At 43.0% G+C, this 19169-nt stretch overlaps 1 protein-coding gene across 1 annotated transcript in view; it reads left to right on the forward strand.

The window, feature by feature from the left end:
• Positions 1-19169, forward strand: part of SNX18 (sorting nexin 18) — a 282936-nt gene that overhangs the window by 254861 nt on the left and 8906 nt on the right. Inside the window, exon 2 of the mRNA XM_055139550.1 lies at positions 9321-9415. Coding sequence (XP_054995525.1) covers positions 9321-9379 — 59 coding nt within the window. The 3' untranslated portion in view covers positions 9380-9415. The remainder of the gene's footprint in view (positions 1-9320; positions 9416-19169) is intronic.

Here is a 19169-nt window from a genome sequence, read left to right on the forward strand (position 1 = left end):
AGAACCCTCACAAGAACTGAGGCAACGCTGATGACATTCCTGCCCATTTTTCTACCAATCCATGCTGAATGTTTCTCACTCTGCACAGGCAGACACCTGAACCACGAGAGAGAGAGAGAGAGAGAGAGAGAGAGAGAGAGAGGAGAGAGGAGGAGAGGAAGAGAGAGAGAGCAGGAGAGAAAGGAGAGTGAGGAGAGAGGGGGAGAGGACAAAAGAGGGAGAGAGAGAGAAAGAGAGATGAAGAGAGAGATGAGAAAGAGGAGAGAGAGGAAAGCGAGAAGAGAGGGGGAGGGGAAGAGAGAGGGAAAGAGAGCAGGAGAGAAAGGAGAGCAAGGAGAGAGGGGAAAGGAAGAAAGAGGGACAGAGAGAGAGAAAGAGAGAGAGAGAGACTGCCAAAATGTTTCTGTGGAGAGGCTAGAAGAAACAGTCTCAGTGGGCCAGCTCTGCTCCACGCAATCAAGGGGAAAGGAGCGTGGAAATTCCAGAGGATAAGCTGGAAGAGCTTTTTGTTTAAACTGCAGGCTTCATTTTGTCTAACTGAAAATGGGCGGGCTGGGAAATAGATCGTTTTGTTTTTTTTTCCACTTCCCTCTGAAGATGGCCTATGGAAGGGGGATGTGGAGTAACGGTAGGGGGCGGTGGGCGTGTGACCGTTTGGCCAGAATAGTTTGCACAGCTGCAAAAGGGAGTTTTCTGGGTGCCTGCTCCAGTTCGAGCAGGAGGGAGGAGAGTCTTTGACGTCAGCAGAGCCCCTGAGCCTGGAGACATGTACCACACCCTTTCCCCGTCCTGGCGGGGTGTGCCACCCTGACTTGTCTCTCCCTGATCTGCCTTCTCTGAAAGGTGCCAAGCTCTGCCTCTAACTGAGATGGAGCAGGACCTGGGCAGAGATGAGAGTAGCCTCTGTCACGTTGCAGTGCCCGCTTTGAGGAACCTGAGCAGACTTTGTGGTGGCTGGAGCTTTGGCGTCAGATCTCGCTTTCCATCGTGTGCTGCTTTGGGCTGATTTAGAAAGTTTCTCTTTCTGAAACAGAAATGTATTTTTGATGCACTAAATCTGGTAACCATATTCTCTTGGCATGTTTGCTACCAACCAACTTTGCAAACCTACTTTTTTCTAATTGTGCCAACTCCTAAGCCCTTCAGAATGCCCCACTTCTTCCAAGTGTACATCTCAAGGAGCAAAGACTATTCGTCCCAAAGCATTCCGCACATGGGGCAGACTGGAGGTCACTGGAGTAAGGTAGTTTCATATGATGGTGGTCATTGTGGCAGGGAGAGACTGTTCCCACACAAGCATATTGGCAATAGGCACAGATACTTACCATCGGTCTCTGTTTCCCACTTCATCTCTCTTTTATGGTTATCCTACTAATGTTATTATATTGAATCTTAGTCTTTAATCTGCTAGGCACCAATCTCCTTATTAGTAACTGTCATTGTCATTGTCACTGTGATTGTCATCCCATTGCTCATCGATTTGCTCAAGCAGGCACCAGTAACGTCTCCATTGTGAGACTTGTTTGTTAGTGTTTTTGGCATACGCCACGGGTAGCTTGCCAGGCTCTGCTGTGCAGAAGAGATACTCTCGGTAGCTTGCCGGGCTCTCCAAGAGAGGCAAAGGAATCAAACCCGGGTCAGCCACATGCAAGGCAAATGCCCTACCGCTGTGCTATCGCTCCAGCCCCCTTATTAGTAAAATGAAACTAATGCTTTCTCCCATTATAAGTTACTATAAATAGCAAGTTATCTTATGGATAAGGAAGAATTTTTAAAAAATCATAAAATGGAGCTAGAGAGATAGTACAGTGAGTAGGGCTCTTGTCTTACATTCAGTGGACCTCCGTTCAATAGTTGTTCCTCAAGGCCAGTCAGGAGTGATTCCTGAGCACAGAGCTGGTAAGCCCTGAATAACACCAGGTGGGCCCACCCTGGATCCAACCTCTCCCCTCTAAAAAAACACCCAAAAAAAGAGGAAAGAAAGGAAGAGAGAAAGAGAGAGAAAGAAAAAAAGGAAGGAAGGAAGGAAGGAAGGAAGGAAGGAAGGAAGGAAGGAAGGAAGGAAGGAAGGAAGGAAGGAAGGAGAAAGAAAGAAAGAAAGAAAGAAAGAAAGAAAGAAAGAAAGAAAGAAAGAAAGAAAGAAAGAAAGAAAGAAAGAAAGAAAGAAAGAAAGAAAGAAAGAAAGAAAGGAAGAAAGAAAGAAAGAAAGAAAGAAAGAAAGGAAGGAAGGAAGGAAGGAAGGAAGGAAGGAAGGAAGGAAGGAAGGAAGGAAGGAAAGAAGGAAGGAAGGAAGGAAGGAAGGAAGGAAGGAAGGAAGGAAGGAAGGAAGGGAGGGAGGGAGGGAGGGAGGGAGGGAGGGAGGGAGGGAGGGAGGGAGGGAGGGAAAGAAAGAAAGAAAGAAAGAAAGAAAGAAAGAAAGAAAGAAAGAAAGAAAGAAAGAAAGAAAGAAAGAAAGAAAGAAAGAAAGAAAGAAAGAAAGAAAGAAAGAAAGAAAGAAAGAAAGAAAGAAAGAAAGAAAGAAAGAAAGAAAGAAGGAAATCCTAGCAAAGGTTCAAACAAGTTCAATGCTAAAATAGAGATTATAAGAAATGTTCCAAGAAATCCAAGTTCAAAGCCTATCTGCCAAATGAAAACTTGCTTGAGGTGATTTTGCATTTCCCAAATGGGAGATTATTTAAAGATGTGTGGGTGGGTACTGCTGTTTTATGGCTTTTACTTTATGGCACTCACAAGCCCAAGGAACGGAACACCCTGATCTGGTCACTCCATCTGGTCACTCTATTTTACTCTATCCCCTGCTGCTAGTCCAGCAACAGCTAGCAAAGTCAGGAATGCAGTCATTTTATAGACAATCTGACATTTTTGTAGGTGCTCATTATCTCATCCCAGAGACATAGTGACTACCCCAGACAATGACTACTTCTTATGACCTGGACCTGGTTTCTCATCAAATTTCTTCAGAATTCTTATGGTCCAGAAGAATTGTAATTCAGGGGACCATGGATGGTTCAATAGCTAGATCACTGCTCTTAGAAGCCTGAGAAAGCTAGAGTTTGAGCCCCACAGGCACCGGGTATGATCACAGAGACTCCATTTTTGAGTTTGTCTGCTCTAATCTCTCCCATTCTCAGAGCCACAAATGACTTCAGCATTCTGCAACCGACTGGGTGAGCACCGAAACTAAAGGGGGTAATCCCCATGAAATTCAGGGAGGGGGAATGTGGTATTGGGAATCAAACTTGGTGCCTTGAATATGTAAAGCATTTGTTTCTGTGTCCTGAGCTACTTCCCTCTATGTCCTCTTTAAAGGAAAAGTACTGCCAGAAAGAAGGATTTGGAGTGGTGGTGTGGTGGCAAAAGAGAATCCTTACTCCCCAGAAGCATCATCCTTTCTAAACATTATTTCTAAACTGAATAAATATCATTGAAAAATATTGAATTGGGGACTGGAGCAATAGCACAGCGGGTAGGGCTTGTACACAACTGACCCAGGTTTGATTCCCAGCATCCCATATGGTCCCCCGAGCACTGCCAAAAGTAATCCTGAGTGCATGAGCCAGGAGTAACCCCTATGAATCACCGATGTGACCCAAAAAGCAAAAAAAAAAAAAAAGAAAAGAAAAAAAGAAAGAAAAGAAAAACACTGAATTAAATGCCATATTCATTCACAAACAATAATCAAAATCTGTATACAATGAGCAGAAGTTGTCTCTCGGGTAGAATTGCATGCATATTTATACACATGATTACTCTAGTTACTTAAAATAAAGGCAAATCATCTTGGAAAATGTTTGCTACTGTAGGATCCATATATAATTCTTCTCTGAGCATCATGGCAGTGTCTCAAAGAAGCAAATCCCAAATACAGAGCAGAAAGCCAGGCTACGGGAACCAATCTCTACTTTCCTTGACATCCTTACTTAGTTACTCCCCACTGTTTATTAGAATTTGTCATTGTGACCAACAGAATGTATCAGAAGTGACAGTAGGTGACTCCTGAGTGGGGTCTTAAATGATGCTGTGGTTTCTCTCACTCTTCGATCACTTGTTCTGCTAATGGCTATTGGCATGTCCTGAGGATACTTAAAGAGGCTGATGTGGCATAGAAGTGAGGCCTCCAGGCCTCCAGCCAAGTCTTCAGATGACTGCAATCTTGACCAACATCTTGGTTATGATACATATCATGAGTTAGAGCCATCTCGCTAAGCCACTCCCAAATTACTGACCCACACAACCAGGAGGTGATATGTGTTATGGTTTTAAGCCACTACATCATAAAGTCATTGGTGGATAGCAAGAGAAAATAGAGAGGGCTCAAATGAAGACTCTTGCTTCACATAGAGATGACTACAGAGTCATATTTAAAATATTTCTTGGGAAGCAGGGTTTCCAAGCAGCATGCAGGAGTTCAAGAGGTGACTCAGGATAATGGTGAAACAGGATATACAGTTCAATGCCAGGGCCCAGTCTTGTACTCTTTGGGCCATATATTTTTTTTTTTTTTGCTTTTTGGGTCACACCCAGCGATGCTCAGGGGTTACTCCTGGCTTTGCACTCAGGAATTACTCCTGGCAGTGTGTGGGGGACCATATGGGATGCCGGGGATCGAACCCGGGTTGGCAAGGTGAACGCCCTACCCGCTGTGCTATCGCTCCGGCCCCTCTTTGGGCCATATTTGATGGCCACACTTGATGATACTCTGTGCAACCATTCTGTGCTATGGATCAAACTCAGGTCCTTGAGCATGTAAGACTTGTGTCCCTGTTCTCTGAGCCATCTTGATGGCCCCTGTTTAATATATTTTTTTTATTTTATTTTCATAAAGTTGTTCACAATAATGGATTGCATTCAATATTTCAACACTAATCCCACCACCATTATACCTTCCCACCACCATTATTTCTAATTTTCCCACCACCTCTCAAGCCTGCCCAACAGGCAGATGCTAGATAATTTATTTTGTATTGTTTGTATCTGTTTAATATTTTTATTATTAAGTTTTTATTTTATAAGGTAATTCACAATATTTGATTACTTTTAATATTCAAACACCAATCCCACCACCATTACACCTTCAGACCACCATATTTGGGATGTTTCCAACTCACGCCCCAATCCCTGTCCCAAAGCACAACTGAAATGATATATTTTGTATTGTTTGATATAAAAAACTGCTGAAAATGCTATGAGAAACTATTCATAGAGGAAACAGTGTGAAGATTGTTCTATTTTGGCAGGGGCCATTAAGACCTTCTTTAGGATGTCACAAACATGTTGTTAAAGGTTGAGTGATGTGAACTTTCATGTATATATATATATATCTGAAAAAATATACATATATATGTATTTCCCTCTATGATTGGTTGCCTACTATTGAACTCCAACAAATGTGGTGTGGTACTCTTGGAGAATGGGTAGGGTGTTTTATGGTGTGTCCACGACAGCACATTCCAGGAAAAGGTTGAGGTCCAGCCTGAGGCTCAACCTGAGCATGTGGGGAGTGGCCTTGAGCAGGTGGTGGTTGGGTTGTGGAAGTTTTCAACTGCCAGGGCTGGATCTTTTGGGGCAGGGAGGGCTCTCACCCGCCCCCCTCTGGGGCGCCCCAAGTGAAACAACCTGGCATGGGTCTGGTGGCATGGCTATGGCAAGCATCATGTTGCTCCCTCATACCTGTTTAATATATTCTTAAAGGAAAGAATTTGGTAAGCTACCTATGAAGTCCCATGACACAAAATCTGACCCGAAATGGCATATATAAAGGAAAGAACAAACCTGGCTCATTTGAAAATATATAGGCAAATATCCTAAATATTTTGTGAGAAAATAGAACATAATAGAGTATTAAGAGATAATTCTTTTGTTCTTGAAATGCAAGAATAATGTGATTCATTCATTAATTTATTAAACACATTTTGGAAAAACAACCAGTGGAGTTTACAGCCAGTGGAGTTTAATGTACTATTGTATTGAAGGAAAGTAATATGTGGCTATTGGAATAGTTAATGAAAAAATGTAAATATATTTATAAAAATATATACATATATTTATATATAAACCTTCAAAACTAGAAGTGGCATTGTTTCAGTTCCTCCTACACCAAGTTCCTGGTGCACTTGTGAAAGAGGATGCAAGAGGGTTCAGGCTGAAAAGGCAATGTGACCTTAACACATTTCTGCATAGAAAGGAAAACAAGAAACAACATGTAAGAACCAACTCAGCCTCTCTACATTCATGGAAAACTGAGTTCCTGTAGAAGTTCGATGGTGCACTCAATTAGCAACTATTTTTCTACTCTCAGCCTTGGGATCCCTGCTTTCTCAAGCCCGCTGCCACTGAGTCAGCAACCAGTATTTGGGTGATGTTTGGTGAGCTGCCATTGCTTAATAGATCCTTTTTTTTTGAGCAAGCTGACCCAGTAGTAGAAGCCAATTAACTTGGGTAGTGAATGCTAACTGTCTCACCAGATAAACTTCTGAAATCTCAGTAGCTTAAGAAAGTAATTACTATTTCCTGCTCCTGTAAAGTCCCATGGAAGTTGGGAGCCTTCCTATTCCATTTTGGAGTTTTACCAGGTGTTCTACTTTATCTCCAAGGTACAGGGCATTTGAAGGATGGAGGAGAAAACCTAATCTGGACACAATAACCTGGAAGAGGCACAGCACATACTCTAGGTTGACTCATAGTTCAATGCCGATAAGACGGTCATAGGAGCTGAGCCTAAATGCAAAGACAGCTGAGAAGTGTTCAAGAGACACGTGGAAAAAAAAGTATTTCACATCAATTGTTTCTGAAACACTACTAATATTCTAAATTTCCATGAAGTTTCAACTCTGGGGTGCCCTCGAGAAAGGGGTGGGAATAGGCAACAACCCACAACCCACAGTTGCCACCACACCATCAGCCCAATTTTACTGCTTCAAGACTAATGTCTGCAAGTACTAAACAGCAAAAATTTCAAAGCATCCTTTATTTTAGGGTGAGAACTCTGGGCTTTTCTTGGAGTGGAGGCAACAGACTCTCCCAGCCCCTCATACTTCCAGAAACCCTGGCAGCCACATCCCACAGTCACCATTATGTCACTCACTGGTCCAGTTCTAGAGATCCTGAAGTTTCTGGACCATGTAACCGACACCTCCAAATTCCACAATGTTGACATCCCAGTAAGAGCACACCAAATTAGATGGGGAAATGACACAGAAGCACACTAAATGTAACAGAGAAAAACAATAAAATAGAAGGCTTAACTAACAGCAAACAGCTTAGTAAATCCTCAGACAAGGATTTAATGACCCATGGTGAGATATAACCATTTTTACAAATTTTCTTTTACTGAATTATTTTTTGATAATTCCACTATCCATTTAGTTGGAAGAACTAAATGTCTGCTAAAGGAGCAGACTTGGGGGGTAGTTGAGGAAATGAGGATAATGGTGGAGGGAAGATCACTCTGGTGGTGGGATTGGGGTTGTAATATTGAATAACCATAATAAATGTATTATAAACACCATTGTAAACCGTGGTGTTTAAATAAAATTAAAATATTCACTGAGATTTTAAAAATGAAAAATAGAATCATAGAAAGAGCCCTGAATGACAGTTCAGGTTCAGGGTTGCAGAGATATTTCTGCCATTGGAATTTTTTTTATGACAGGAACTCATATATTGGTATTCTATTGGCCTCCCATCCACATACAAACCAGGCACAACTCCTCTTAGCTTCAGACACATTCAGAGTAGTATGGCCATAGTCTGTTAGTATCATATTGGAACTTATATCTAGGTGTCCTCTGTAAAAGATGAGGTAGGGTCCTATGATTCCTTTTGTTCTTTCCAGATCAAATAGACAATTCTATGAGAAGGCTGATGAATACAGTATAGGAATCATCTCCCAGCGTTTCACCAAGAAGTCCACCCCTAAAGAGTCTTAATGGAGGCAACTTCTTCCCCTGCCTGTAACTCCTGGAAACATTTAGAAGGCTATCAGTTCTCGGAGCTCAGACTTCACTAAGTTCATACTCTTCAAATGTGATGGAAAGCTATGGAGGATTTAAGTTCAACTAAATTAGCAGCAAATATCTGCTAAATATTTAGAGCATTAAAACAAGTTCATGGATAAAAATGTCCCTGTCCCTATATCATACATTCCCTCCCAGTAAGCATATTTTCTGCTATGGGCCAAGCATCATGTTTTCAAAGGTGGTTTAGGATTTTGGTTACTAACATGGCTTTGAACTGAGAGCCAAAGTTCCTTCCAAATTAAATAACTGTGCATATTTTGAGAGTTGATAAAATGCACTGATTAAGAACATGGCCTGTAAGCCAGGTGCCCAAATCCAAATTGTAGCTCCACAATTTGGGGGAGTCAGACTCCCTGGGAAAGAGATTGTGAGTCAGAGTTCAGAATACAGGTTGATTGGGAAGTGCGCCTGGTGTTCAGGTCTATGGAAAGAAAAGGATCAGCAGAGGAAGAAAGTGAGTTGTATTAGTCTCAGTTAAGGCCTGCACCAAGCCCTTGGGATTCTGAATCTGAGATCCACCTTCAGAGTGATCCCAAGATAAAGTGAGAGTGCTGAATTTTCGTACCTTTGGTGTCAGTCACCAGATGGTGGCTTCCCTGGAAAGTGAGCATGACCGTGGGCTCAACAAGAACTGAGTGTTGAAAGTAGGTAAAGGGATATACATGATAACATTTCTGTATCTGTATTGCAAACCATAAAGCCCCAAAGAAGAGAAAGACAGAGAGAGAGGGAGAGGAAGAGAGAGAAGCCCAAAAGGAGAGAGAAAGAAAGGGAGAGAGAGAGATAGAGAGAGATAGAGAAGAGAGGTATCGGCCATAGAGGCAGGCTGGTGGTGAGGGGGGAGGGGATGCATTTTGCAGGGTGGTGGGAGAGAAACTGGGGACTTTGGTGCTGGGAAACGTACGCTGGTAGAGGGATGGGAGTTGGAAACAGTGTGTGACTGAATCCTCATCATGAATAGCTTTGTAATGCTCTTTCTCATGGTGATAAAAAAAAATGTGGGGCCTAGCTTGAGGTTGCCAACATGCCTACAGTTACATTCTGAGCAGCAGAAGGTGAAAACCCTTCCTTCCTTCCTGCAAGGGAGTCAAGCAATACATTGCGACATCGTTACAGGCACTTGTTGGTCATGTGACCTTAAGAAAATCATTTAACCTTTTTTAATTTCAGGAATGAGAAAAACTGGGGTGTTAACTACTTCATAGGATGTTTGGAAAACCCAAAGAGTTAACAACACACATTAGGTGCTTACTGGAGTCCCGGCCTTGCTTCTAAGTATTCATTATTGTGTGCTTCTCATAGGTGCCACACAGATAGAAATCCTCTCATCGAGGAATGAATTGGAGTGCAGAATGTTATGAGCTATCAGAGAAGAGGAGAGATTCTCCCTCAGAAAAGTAAGTCTCGTCCTGCTGCTGACTCCTCTGGGGCTCAGACTTCCAACAAAACACCTCAGAAGGACAGAAGAGCTTTGTACTGTTCACTTTCATCCCAAATGTGACAACTACACAGGACTGTAGGAATAAACTGCAGTAGTTTTATCAAAAATGACTTTTTGTTTAGTGCTTCTATATGTGATCAACCGTAATTTCTTTCCAGTACAATGAGTAAAATGTTCTCTTATAAGAAAAAAAAATGCTTAAGAACCCTGTCTTCTGAAATTAGCCCCCGAATTCAGATTTCTTTGGAAATTTCTTTGAATTTCTGTGAAAGAGTGCAAGTCGGATGGCCTGGAGGGCGCCCTGAGAAGGGGCCTCATGGCATCTGCACTCAATGTGGGCCAACTGCTTAGGAATACAATTATGATGCATGCGACAAATCTAAGTCCAGAGACTATGGAGTCACGGGAAACAGAAAGCAAAGGATCCATAAGCTATTTTCATTTCCCTTGCTGTAGTGAGACTGATAAAGTGGAAAATGAATGAGAATTTTCCTTCCAAGAATCCTGAGCCAGCCCCAGGGGGTCACCACCAAACCTGTATCCTCCTCCTAGCTCTGGGAACCTGCATCCCCATTGTCCCTTTAAAGGCTCAATGCCAAGATCTGGTTGCCAGCCCAGCTCCACACCAGCTAACAGCCCGGATCCAATACAATGTGGCCGCTGCTCACCAGCGTCTCTCACCCACAACCTGTTTTGCCACCAGGGCCGGTCAAATGGAAATTTATTTTGCATGAAACCCTCAAATTATTTTCCCTCCTTCTAACCAAGAAACCATATTTTCCCCTGCCCCAGCAAAACCACTCTTTCCCCCTCCCTCCTCCAAGCCAGCCCCGCTTAGCCTCTGCCTGATGAGCTGCCAATGCTGGTTCCCACTCCCTCCATGTTCCAGGAGAAGAACAGTTGTTTTCAATTACATTCCCAAGCACAGGCGAACCCTTTTGAAAGCAGCTTCCTAGCTTTCAATTGACCATGGCAATAGCAGCTTCGCAGAAGAAAACTCTTTCCAGGAAGAGTGCAAACCTCACTCAGAACACAATTTGAGGCTTCGTTTTTCCATTGCACAGAAAAGAGAGAGAGAGAGAATGAAACCAGTTGGTGGGGAGGGGGGTCTTTCCTGTGCTCCTAGGAGGGTTTGCTGAGCAAAGCACTCTGTCTAGAAGCAAGCCCACCGGAGGCAGGACAGAGGGGGCTTGCGGGGAGATTTCTGGTTTTCAGAGTTGGGAAGAAACCCAAGAAAAGCAGGCACAAAGACCCAGGCTTTCACTACTATGAAGTGTGTGGGTGAAATGCCGGCGGAGGGGGACCTCACTGAAAAAAAAATTTAACCGCTCCTTCCTTGGCAGCATAAAAAGGGCCTGGGAGCTGCCTTCCTGGAGTGAGAAGGGGGAAGGAAACAAGATGGGGTGCTGAGGTGGGAAGAGCAGGGTGATACAGAAAAGGGAGGTTTCAGGCTGCTCCCCAGGGCCTCTTCTGGGCCCTCTGACTGAATTCCATCCCTGGCACACACAGTCCAATGAGCAGGGAGGAGGGGGAGAGGGAGAGTTTGCTGCCCAACTCTCCCTACTGTGGGTCACCTCCCTCCACGGCCATGCAGAGCCTCTGCCTCTAGGATCTGTTTCTTCTGCTCCTCCTTTGTCCCGGTGGTTTGGTGGTGACTCCAGGGGCACAGGGGTACTACCCACACTCGCTTCTTCCCTGAGCACTGCCCACTGCTCTAGATGCCTTATCGAATGCTTCCTTCATGACCCCACTGGGGACCTTGGAGGGTAGATAGCCCCATTTATCATTATTTTCTTTAGAGGTGGGGACAGTGAGGTGCCTAGAGCCCTCAGGGTTCCCGAGAGAACAATAAAGGAGACACTTTTCTTTTCTTTTTTTTAATTAATTTATTTATTTTTAATTAGTGAATCACCGTGAGGGCACATTTACAGATTTATACACTTTTGTGCTTATGCTTCCCTCATACAAAGTTCGGGAACCCATCCCTTCACCAGTGCCCATTCTCCACCACCAGTAAACCCAGCATCCCTCCCATCTTCCCCAATCCCATCTCCCCCCACCCCACCCTGCCACTGTGGCAGGGCATTCCCTTCTGTTCTCTCTCTCTAATTAGCTGTTGTGGTTTGCAATAAAGGTGTTGAGTGGCCACTGTGCTCAGTCTCTAGCCCTCATTCAGCCCGCAACTCCCTTCCCCGGCATGGCCTTCGACTACATTATAGTTGGTGATCCCTTCTCTGAGTTGCCCTTTCCCCAGAATGTGAGGCCAGCCTCCAAGCCATGGAGTCAACCTCCTGGTACTTATTTCTACAATTCTTGGGTGTTAGTCTCCCACTCTGTTATTCTATATACCATAGATGAGTGCAATCTTTCTATGTCTGTCTCTCTCTTTCTGACTCATTTCACTCAGCATGAAACTTTTCATGCCGATCCACTTAAATACAAAATTCATGACCTCCTTTTTTCTGACAGCTGCATAGTATTCCATTGTATAGATGTACCAAAGTTTCCTCAACCAGTCATCCGTTCTAGGGCATTCGGGTTTTTTCCAGATTCTGGCTATTGTAAACAGTGCTGCGATGAACATACATGTGCAGATGTTGTTTCGATTATACTTTTTTGCCTCTCTGGGATATATTCCCAGCAGTGGTATTGCTGGGTCAAATGGGAGCTCAATATCTAATTTTTTGAGAATCGTCCATATTGTTTTCCAAAAGGGCTGAACCAGTCGGCATTCCCACCAGCAGTGTAGAAGGGTCCCTTTCTCCCCACATCCTCTCCAACAGCAGTTGCTTTTGTTCTTTTGGATGTGTGCTAGTCTCTGTGGTGTGAGGTGGTATCTCGTGGTTGTTTTGATCTGCATCTCTCTGATGATTAGTGATGTAGAGCACTTTTTCATGTGCCTTTTGGCCATTCGTATTTCTTCCTTGGTAAAGTTTCTGTTCATTTCTTCGCCCCATTTTTTGATGGGGTTGGATGTTTTCTTCTTGTAGAGTTCAACCAGTGCTTTATATACCATTGATACCAACCCCTTATCTGATGGGTATTGTGTAAATATCCTTTCCCATTCTGTGGATAGTCTTTGTATTCTGGTCACTGTATCTTTTACGCCACAAAACAAGAGAACCTAAAAGAAATGGATGAATTCCTTGACTCCTACAATCTCCCAAGTCTGAACAGAGAAGACTTGGAATACTTGAATAGACCCATTAATGTTAAGGAAATTGAAACTGTAATAAAAAATCTCCCCAAAAACAAAAGCCCAGGCCCAGATGGATTCACTGGCGAATTCTTTCAAACATTCCAAGAAGACCTGTTGCCAATTTTCCTCAAGCTTTTCCAGGAAATTGAAAAAACAGGAACTCTCCCAAACAGTTTCTATGAAGCACACATCGCCCTAATACCAAAAGCAAACAAAGACACCACTAAGAAAGAAAATTATAGACCAATATCCCTGATGAACACCGATGCGAAGATCCTCAACAAAATACTAGGAAATAGGATCCAACAACTCATCAAGAAGATCATACACCATGACCAAGTGGGATTCATCCTGGGGATGCAGGGATGGTTTAACATCCGGAAATCAATCAACATAATCCATCATATCAACAAAAGTAAAGATAAAAACCATATGATCATATCAATAGATGCAGAGAAAGCATTTGACAAGATTCAACATCCGTTCATGATGAAAACTCTCACCAAAATGGGTTTTGGAGGAACTTTCCTCAAGATAGTCGAAGCCATCTACCACAAGCCTACGGCAAGCATTATCCACAATGGAGAAAAACTAAGGGCCTTTCCTCTAAGATCATTCACAAGACAAGGATGCCCACTCTCACCACTTCTCTTCAATATAGTACTGGAAGTACTTGCGATAGCTGTTAGACAAGAAAAAGAGATTAAGGGCATCCAGATAGGAAAGGAAGAAATCAAACTCTCACTATTTGCAGATGATATGATACTATATCTAGAGGAGCCCAAAGCCTCTACTAAGAAACTCTTAGAAACAATTGACTTATACAGTAAAGTTGCAGGCTACAAAATCAATACCCAAAAATCCATAGCTTTCCTATATACAAACAATGAGGCAGAGGAAAGGGACACGAAAAAAGCAATCCCATTCACAATCGTGCCCCAGAAAATCAAGTACCTCGGAATCAGCCTAACCAAGGATGTAAAAGACCTCTACAAAGAAAACTGTAAAACGCTACTCCATGAAATAAGAGAGGACATGAGAAAATGGAAACATATACCTTGCTCATGGATAGGGAGAATCAATATTGTCAAAATGGCAATACTCCCCAAAGCATTATACAGATTCAACGCGATCCCTATAAGGATACCCATGGCATTCTTCAAAGAAATGGATCAAGCAATCTTAAAATTCATATGGAACAACAAACGTCCAAGGATAGCTAAAACAATTCTTGGGAAAAAGACGATGGGAAGCATTACCCTCCCCAACCTCAAACTTTACTACAAAGCAGTAACAATTAAAACAACATGGTACTGGAACAAAGGCAGAGCCGTAGACCAATGGAACAGGGTGGAATATCCCTATACACAACCCCAAATGTATGACCATCTAATCTTCGATAAGGGAGCAAGAGATGTGAAGTGGAGCAAGGAAAGTCTCTTTAAAAAATGGTGCTGGCACAACTGGACAACCACATGCAAAAAAATGGGCTTAGACCTTGACCTGACACCATGCACAAAAGTCAGATCAAAATGGATTAAAGACCTCAACATTAGACCACAAACCATAAGGTACATTGAAGGCAAGGTCGGCAAAACCCTCCACGATATTGAAGATAAAGGTATCTTCAAAGGTGACACAGAACTAAGCAATCTAGTAAAAACAGAGATCAACAAATGGGACTACATTAAGCTAAAAAGCTTCTGCACCGCTAAAGGAGACACTTTTCACTCTTCAGCTGGAAACAGGCCCGCCAATGCCAGTTATTTATCTGGACTTAAACTAGACTCTGAAGGGAGTGGGAAGTAAGGATGAAAGGCTTCAGCTTTCAGGGATAGCAGACACTCCCACCAATGCCCCAACAATAGGACCTCTATTCTTATCTGTTTAGCAAGATTTTAGGAAGAAAGCAGGAAAGGCTGGGGATGGTGGTGACAGCTGAGAAGCATTGTGTGTGGACTCTAACGTGAACTTGGCTACATGCGCCATCTTCCCCACAGAACCCAGAAGTAGGTAGGAACTACCAGGGGCTTAAGGCGCATCGTGGCTATGGGCCCGAGTTTTTGTTTGTTAGCTTAGCTTTGTTTTTAATTTATTAAATCACCATGAATTACCAAGTTACGACATTATTCATGATTCTTTCAGGCACACAGTGTTCCAATACTAATCCCTGCCATAATGTCCCCTTCCCTCCAACCAAGGTCCCTGCCTTCTGTCCCTGCCTTCGCCTCCCCAACCTTCTGCCTGCCTCTATGTCAGGCTCTTTGCCCTTTTTCTTTTTCCCTATTAGGCACTGTGACCTGCAGTGCCGTCACTGAAAGCATTTTGCACATGCCACGTTGCCTCCTGTCAACACCTCTGCTCTTATCCAAATTGACCACTTCCCCCTATCTTTGTCATTGTGGTCCCATCCCTGCTCTCCCTCTTCCCACTGTACCAAGCTTCCTACAAAGGACCAGTTCTCCTGCCCTTTGTTTATTTTGCCTTTGGGCATTATTCTCCTACAATGTTTCTTTATATTCCACAAAGGAGTGTAATCATTTTTTTTAGTTAACTCCTTCTTAGTTCTCGGATTTAAAAAAAAAGGGGGAGGGACTAGATGACAGTATTTTTCCAACTCATTCCCCCTGCTGGCCGCAACTAAGTGGACACAAGTGGACACTGGGCTGAAGAAGAACTAAGACACAGGCTTGGGTGAAGAAGTGAGTATCGTGCTCTTGAGCATTTGAACCAGGGGAGCCCCCCACCCCCTTTGCAATCAGATGATGTGATGCCCTACAGGGACAGTCTTCTCGTCTGGGAACCAAGAGGCTCTGACCAGCTGAAATCACAAGGGAAGTGAAACTAAGAACGTTGAAGGGGAAGCTGGCACTCTGGTCAAGGGAGAAAAAGCTGCCCAGAACCTTTTCTTGTCTCTCCACCTGGTGTCTTGCCTCAGTTTCTAAAATCTCTGCATATTCTGGAAGGCTCACTAATGGTTCCAGCAGTTGAGTTCTGTGATATTTCTCTCACTCTTTATTAAAAAAATGCTCTTTTCTTATGCTGGGATAAGAATTGAGTAACCAATTGTGCTGTGAGTCTGGAAAATCTTTCTTCCTTTTTCCAGACTCACAGCACAATTCTAAAATATGTGTGAAGATAAACTCTCTGCAGGAGATGGCACTTAATCCCCATCCCTATAAGTGATCCTATCCCTCAAGATGTAAAGATTGATTTCTAACAAGGGTTTTGAAATAGATATTCATAGTATTTCCCATGTGGGAAAAACTGTGACAAGCCATGAGGTAACAAGATGGCGACCCTCTAGTACAGAGAAACTCCCACTACAGAATTGTTCCTCCTAGTCCAGAACTCTGGTAATAATGATAATAATAATAATAACAATAATAATAATAATAATTTAATGAGGAAACATCTGAGCAATCCAGCTTGAAGAATATGCCACACAACATCTATCCTTTAAAGTACTCTTTAAATCTGTCACTGAAGTGGTGGTGAGGGGGTGGGGCAGGGGGAAGGAGAAATGCCAACTAAAAACAGAGTGGTAACCTGATTTGGATCTTGGAATAGAGAAGGGGTAGCGATGGGAAAATTGGTGAAATTCAAGGAAAGTATCTAGTTTAGGTGATAGTTTCATACTGAGGATAGTTTCTTAGTTTTGATCAATGTACCATAATTCTATAAAATTTTAATATTGACTAGTATTTGATTAATATTTAATATTAATTAATGTTAATATTTTAACAAGTACAGGAAACTTGCAGTACTGTTTCTGTAACTTATTTTGTCAGTGAACATATTTTGTTTCAAGGGGGCTGGACCAGAGAGAGATTAGAGTCTTTAATAGGCTGAAAATAATATTTTGCATGCTGGAGCCCTGGGTTCAATTCCCAGCACCACATGGTCCCCAAGCACTGCCAAGAGCCACCTTTCCCACCCCCACCCCCAAACACCGAGCAGGAAATAGGTCCAAAGCAGACCTATCTGGATGTGGCCCAGAGACAAGAAGAAAGGCTAACAGGCTGCCGGGAGGTTCAGGGAGCCTCGTGAGCACTGGAGAACCAGTGTAGTGAGACACAGAGCCAAGAACTATTGCCAGCCTCATACTGCAGATCTGGGCCACAAAGACTCCATGGCTCAACCAGGAACTGACAGTGCAGGTGTCACCATAAACACACAGCCCTGGGTCCCTTTTTCAGTCATTGCTGCCCCTAGAACCAGAAGTTCCTTCTGCTCGCCTTGTCATCAGAGTGGAGTCTGGAGGGTCCCCAGTTCCTCCTTCTGCAGCTGTTCCAATGTTACTCCAAGGTGTTAGGATCCATGTACTTGATGTTGCATCTCTGGTTAGTGCTCTATGTTCTAAAATAGATTTCACAGAGATAGGAAGATGGACCCAGTGTTTAGTAGTCAGAAAGGGAAAATCATCTACTATTGCAGTGATTGAGATCAACATAACTGGAGGAGTCAGACAAGAACTTTGCAGAAAGTACAATGTAGACAGGGCATTGTTATGACAAAACCAAACTTGAAATAAAGCTATATTATCTGTATCTGGAACTCAACCCTGTAGCGGAAGTAAGCTTCTGATACATAGAAACCATGAAACTCTTACAAGAATTGTGTTGAACTCAGTGTTTGGTTTCCACTGACCCTTTCAATGGGCTCCGTGGGATTATGTCTACTGAGTTTTCAGGCAGAGGCAGGGGAAGTTCTCCACAACTTTCTGGTCATTCTTGAGTCATACTAACAGTTATAGGGTCACTTCAAGTCAGATTTACAGCTTCATATTTGCATTAAATACCTCAACTGTATACAAGAATTAAGACTCCAAACTGAATTTTCAGTTGGGTCTTTCTCCTACAGTTTGGGCCTAAGGTCAAGGAAGGGAAAAACTTCTATTAAATCACTTTCTTCTTTTCCCACTTCCTTTAGAGGGTTTAGGAGCAACAAAGTTTCTAAGAAATCTCATAGGATTTATGATTTGTCGCTCCTGAACGGCCATGATCCCGGAGGCACAGAAACCAATTTCGTAACCCAGTGGCTTCTTGCAGAAATGCCTCCATATTGTGAACTAAGCTACAGCCCCATGCCACCCTGTCAGGGGAAAGGTTTTTGACCTTCAGCCTTTCCTTTTGGTGGCGGCAGCATGGCGACTGCCATCTTTTAGAGCCACTGGACAGAGGTATGAGCTTGCAGTGAGGGGGTGCGTGAAAAATCTCGGATGGGGGGCAGTACCTGCGCTGCTCCCTGCCCAGGTCAAGACCCCAAACGGCCACCAACTAACGGCTCCTCCGCTCCTGAACGGCCATGATCCTGGAGGCACAGAAACCAATTTTGTAACCCCGCGGCTTCTTACTAGAAATTTCTCTGGACTTAATTACTAAAGTACCAGAAATCCAAAACTGCGCGGCTGCTGCTGCAGCTGCATGGCCTCATATACTCTTCAATAACATCAATAGATAACAAATTATCAAATGATGCCTTTTTGGCATGTCTGATTGTTTGGGGGAAATTCCAAATAATAAGAGTGAGTTTTCTGTTGAAAGATTAAATGTACAGAAATCCAAAACCTCGCGGCTGCTATTGTGGCCACATGACCTCATATCTCTTCATTCTCAACAATGGAAAACAAATTATCAAATGCTTCCTTTCCAGGAGGTCCGACTTTTTTTTTGGGGGGGGGGGAAACTCCAAACAATAATAGTGAGTTTTTTTTGTTGAAATATTTAATGTAATCAAAGTAAAGAGAAAGTAAAGTGAAACTTATCAGCTATACAGGTGGGGTGGGGCCTGGGGGGTGGGGGGTGGGGGGAGGTTTACTGTGGTTCTTGGTGGTGGAATATGTGCACTGGTGAAGGGATGGGTGTTCGAGCATTGTGTAACTGAGACTTAAGCCTGAAAGCTTTGTAACTTTCCACATGGTGATTCAATAAAAAATAAAAATAAAAAATGAAAAAATGAAAAAAAAGAAAGATTAAATGTAATCAAAGTAAAGATAGAGTAAAGTTAAAATCATCAGCCACACAGGCAGGGTGGGGGTGGGACGGGGAGTATATTGAGGTTCTTGGTGGTGGAACATGTGCACTGGTGAAGGGATGGGTGTTTGATCATTGTATGACTGAGGCTTAAACCTGAAAGCTTTGTAACTGTTCTAATGGTGATTCAATAATAAAAAATAAAATACAAGGTTTATAATTTGTGGTCTCTGTTTTAAAAAACTTTGACACTGAGTTTTCTAGTAGCTCTGACACAGTTCCTTAGAGATTTTTGGAGCTCTCATCTAAAATTCCTTGGCAAGACAAATATAAATTTTAGCTGGCTGGTCACTTCCCTTTTTTTTTCTGATTCCCCTAGAAAGTCAGCAGACCAAACCTTCTCTCTATTCAGGTGTTAGTTCTGTGCCCCTCTACACCTTAGCTTCTTAAACTGTGGATCACAACCCCATATACAGGTCACATTCATTATGGGAATGTGGAAAAAAACAAATGTGAAATATTTTTTTAAATCGCTT

This window comes from Sorex araneus, chromosome 1 (genome assembly GCF_027595985.1).
Source record: "Sorex araneus isolate mSorAra2 chromosome 1, mSorAra2.pri, whole genome shotgun sequence".
Classification (NCBI taxonomy): domain Eukaryota; kingdom Metazoa; phylum Chordata; class Mammalia; order Eulipotyphla; family Soricidae; genus Sorex; species Sorex araneus.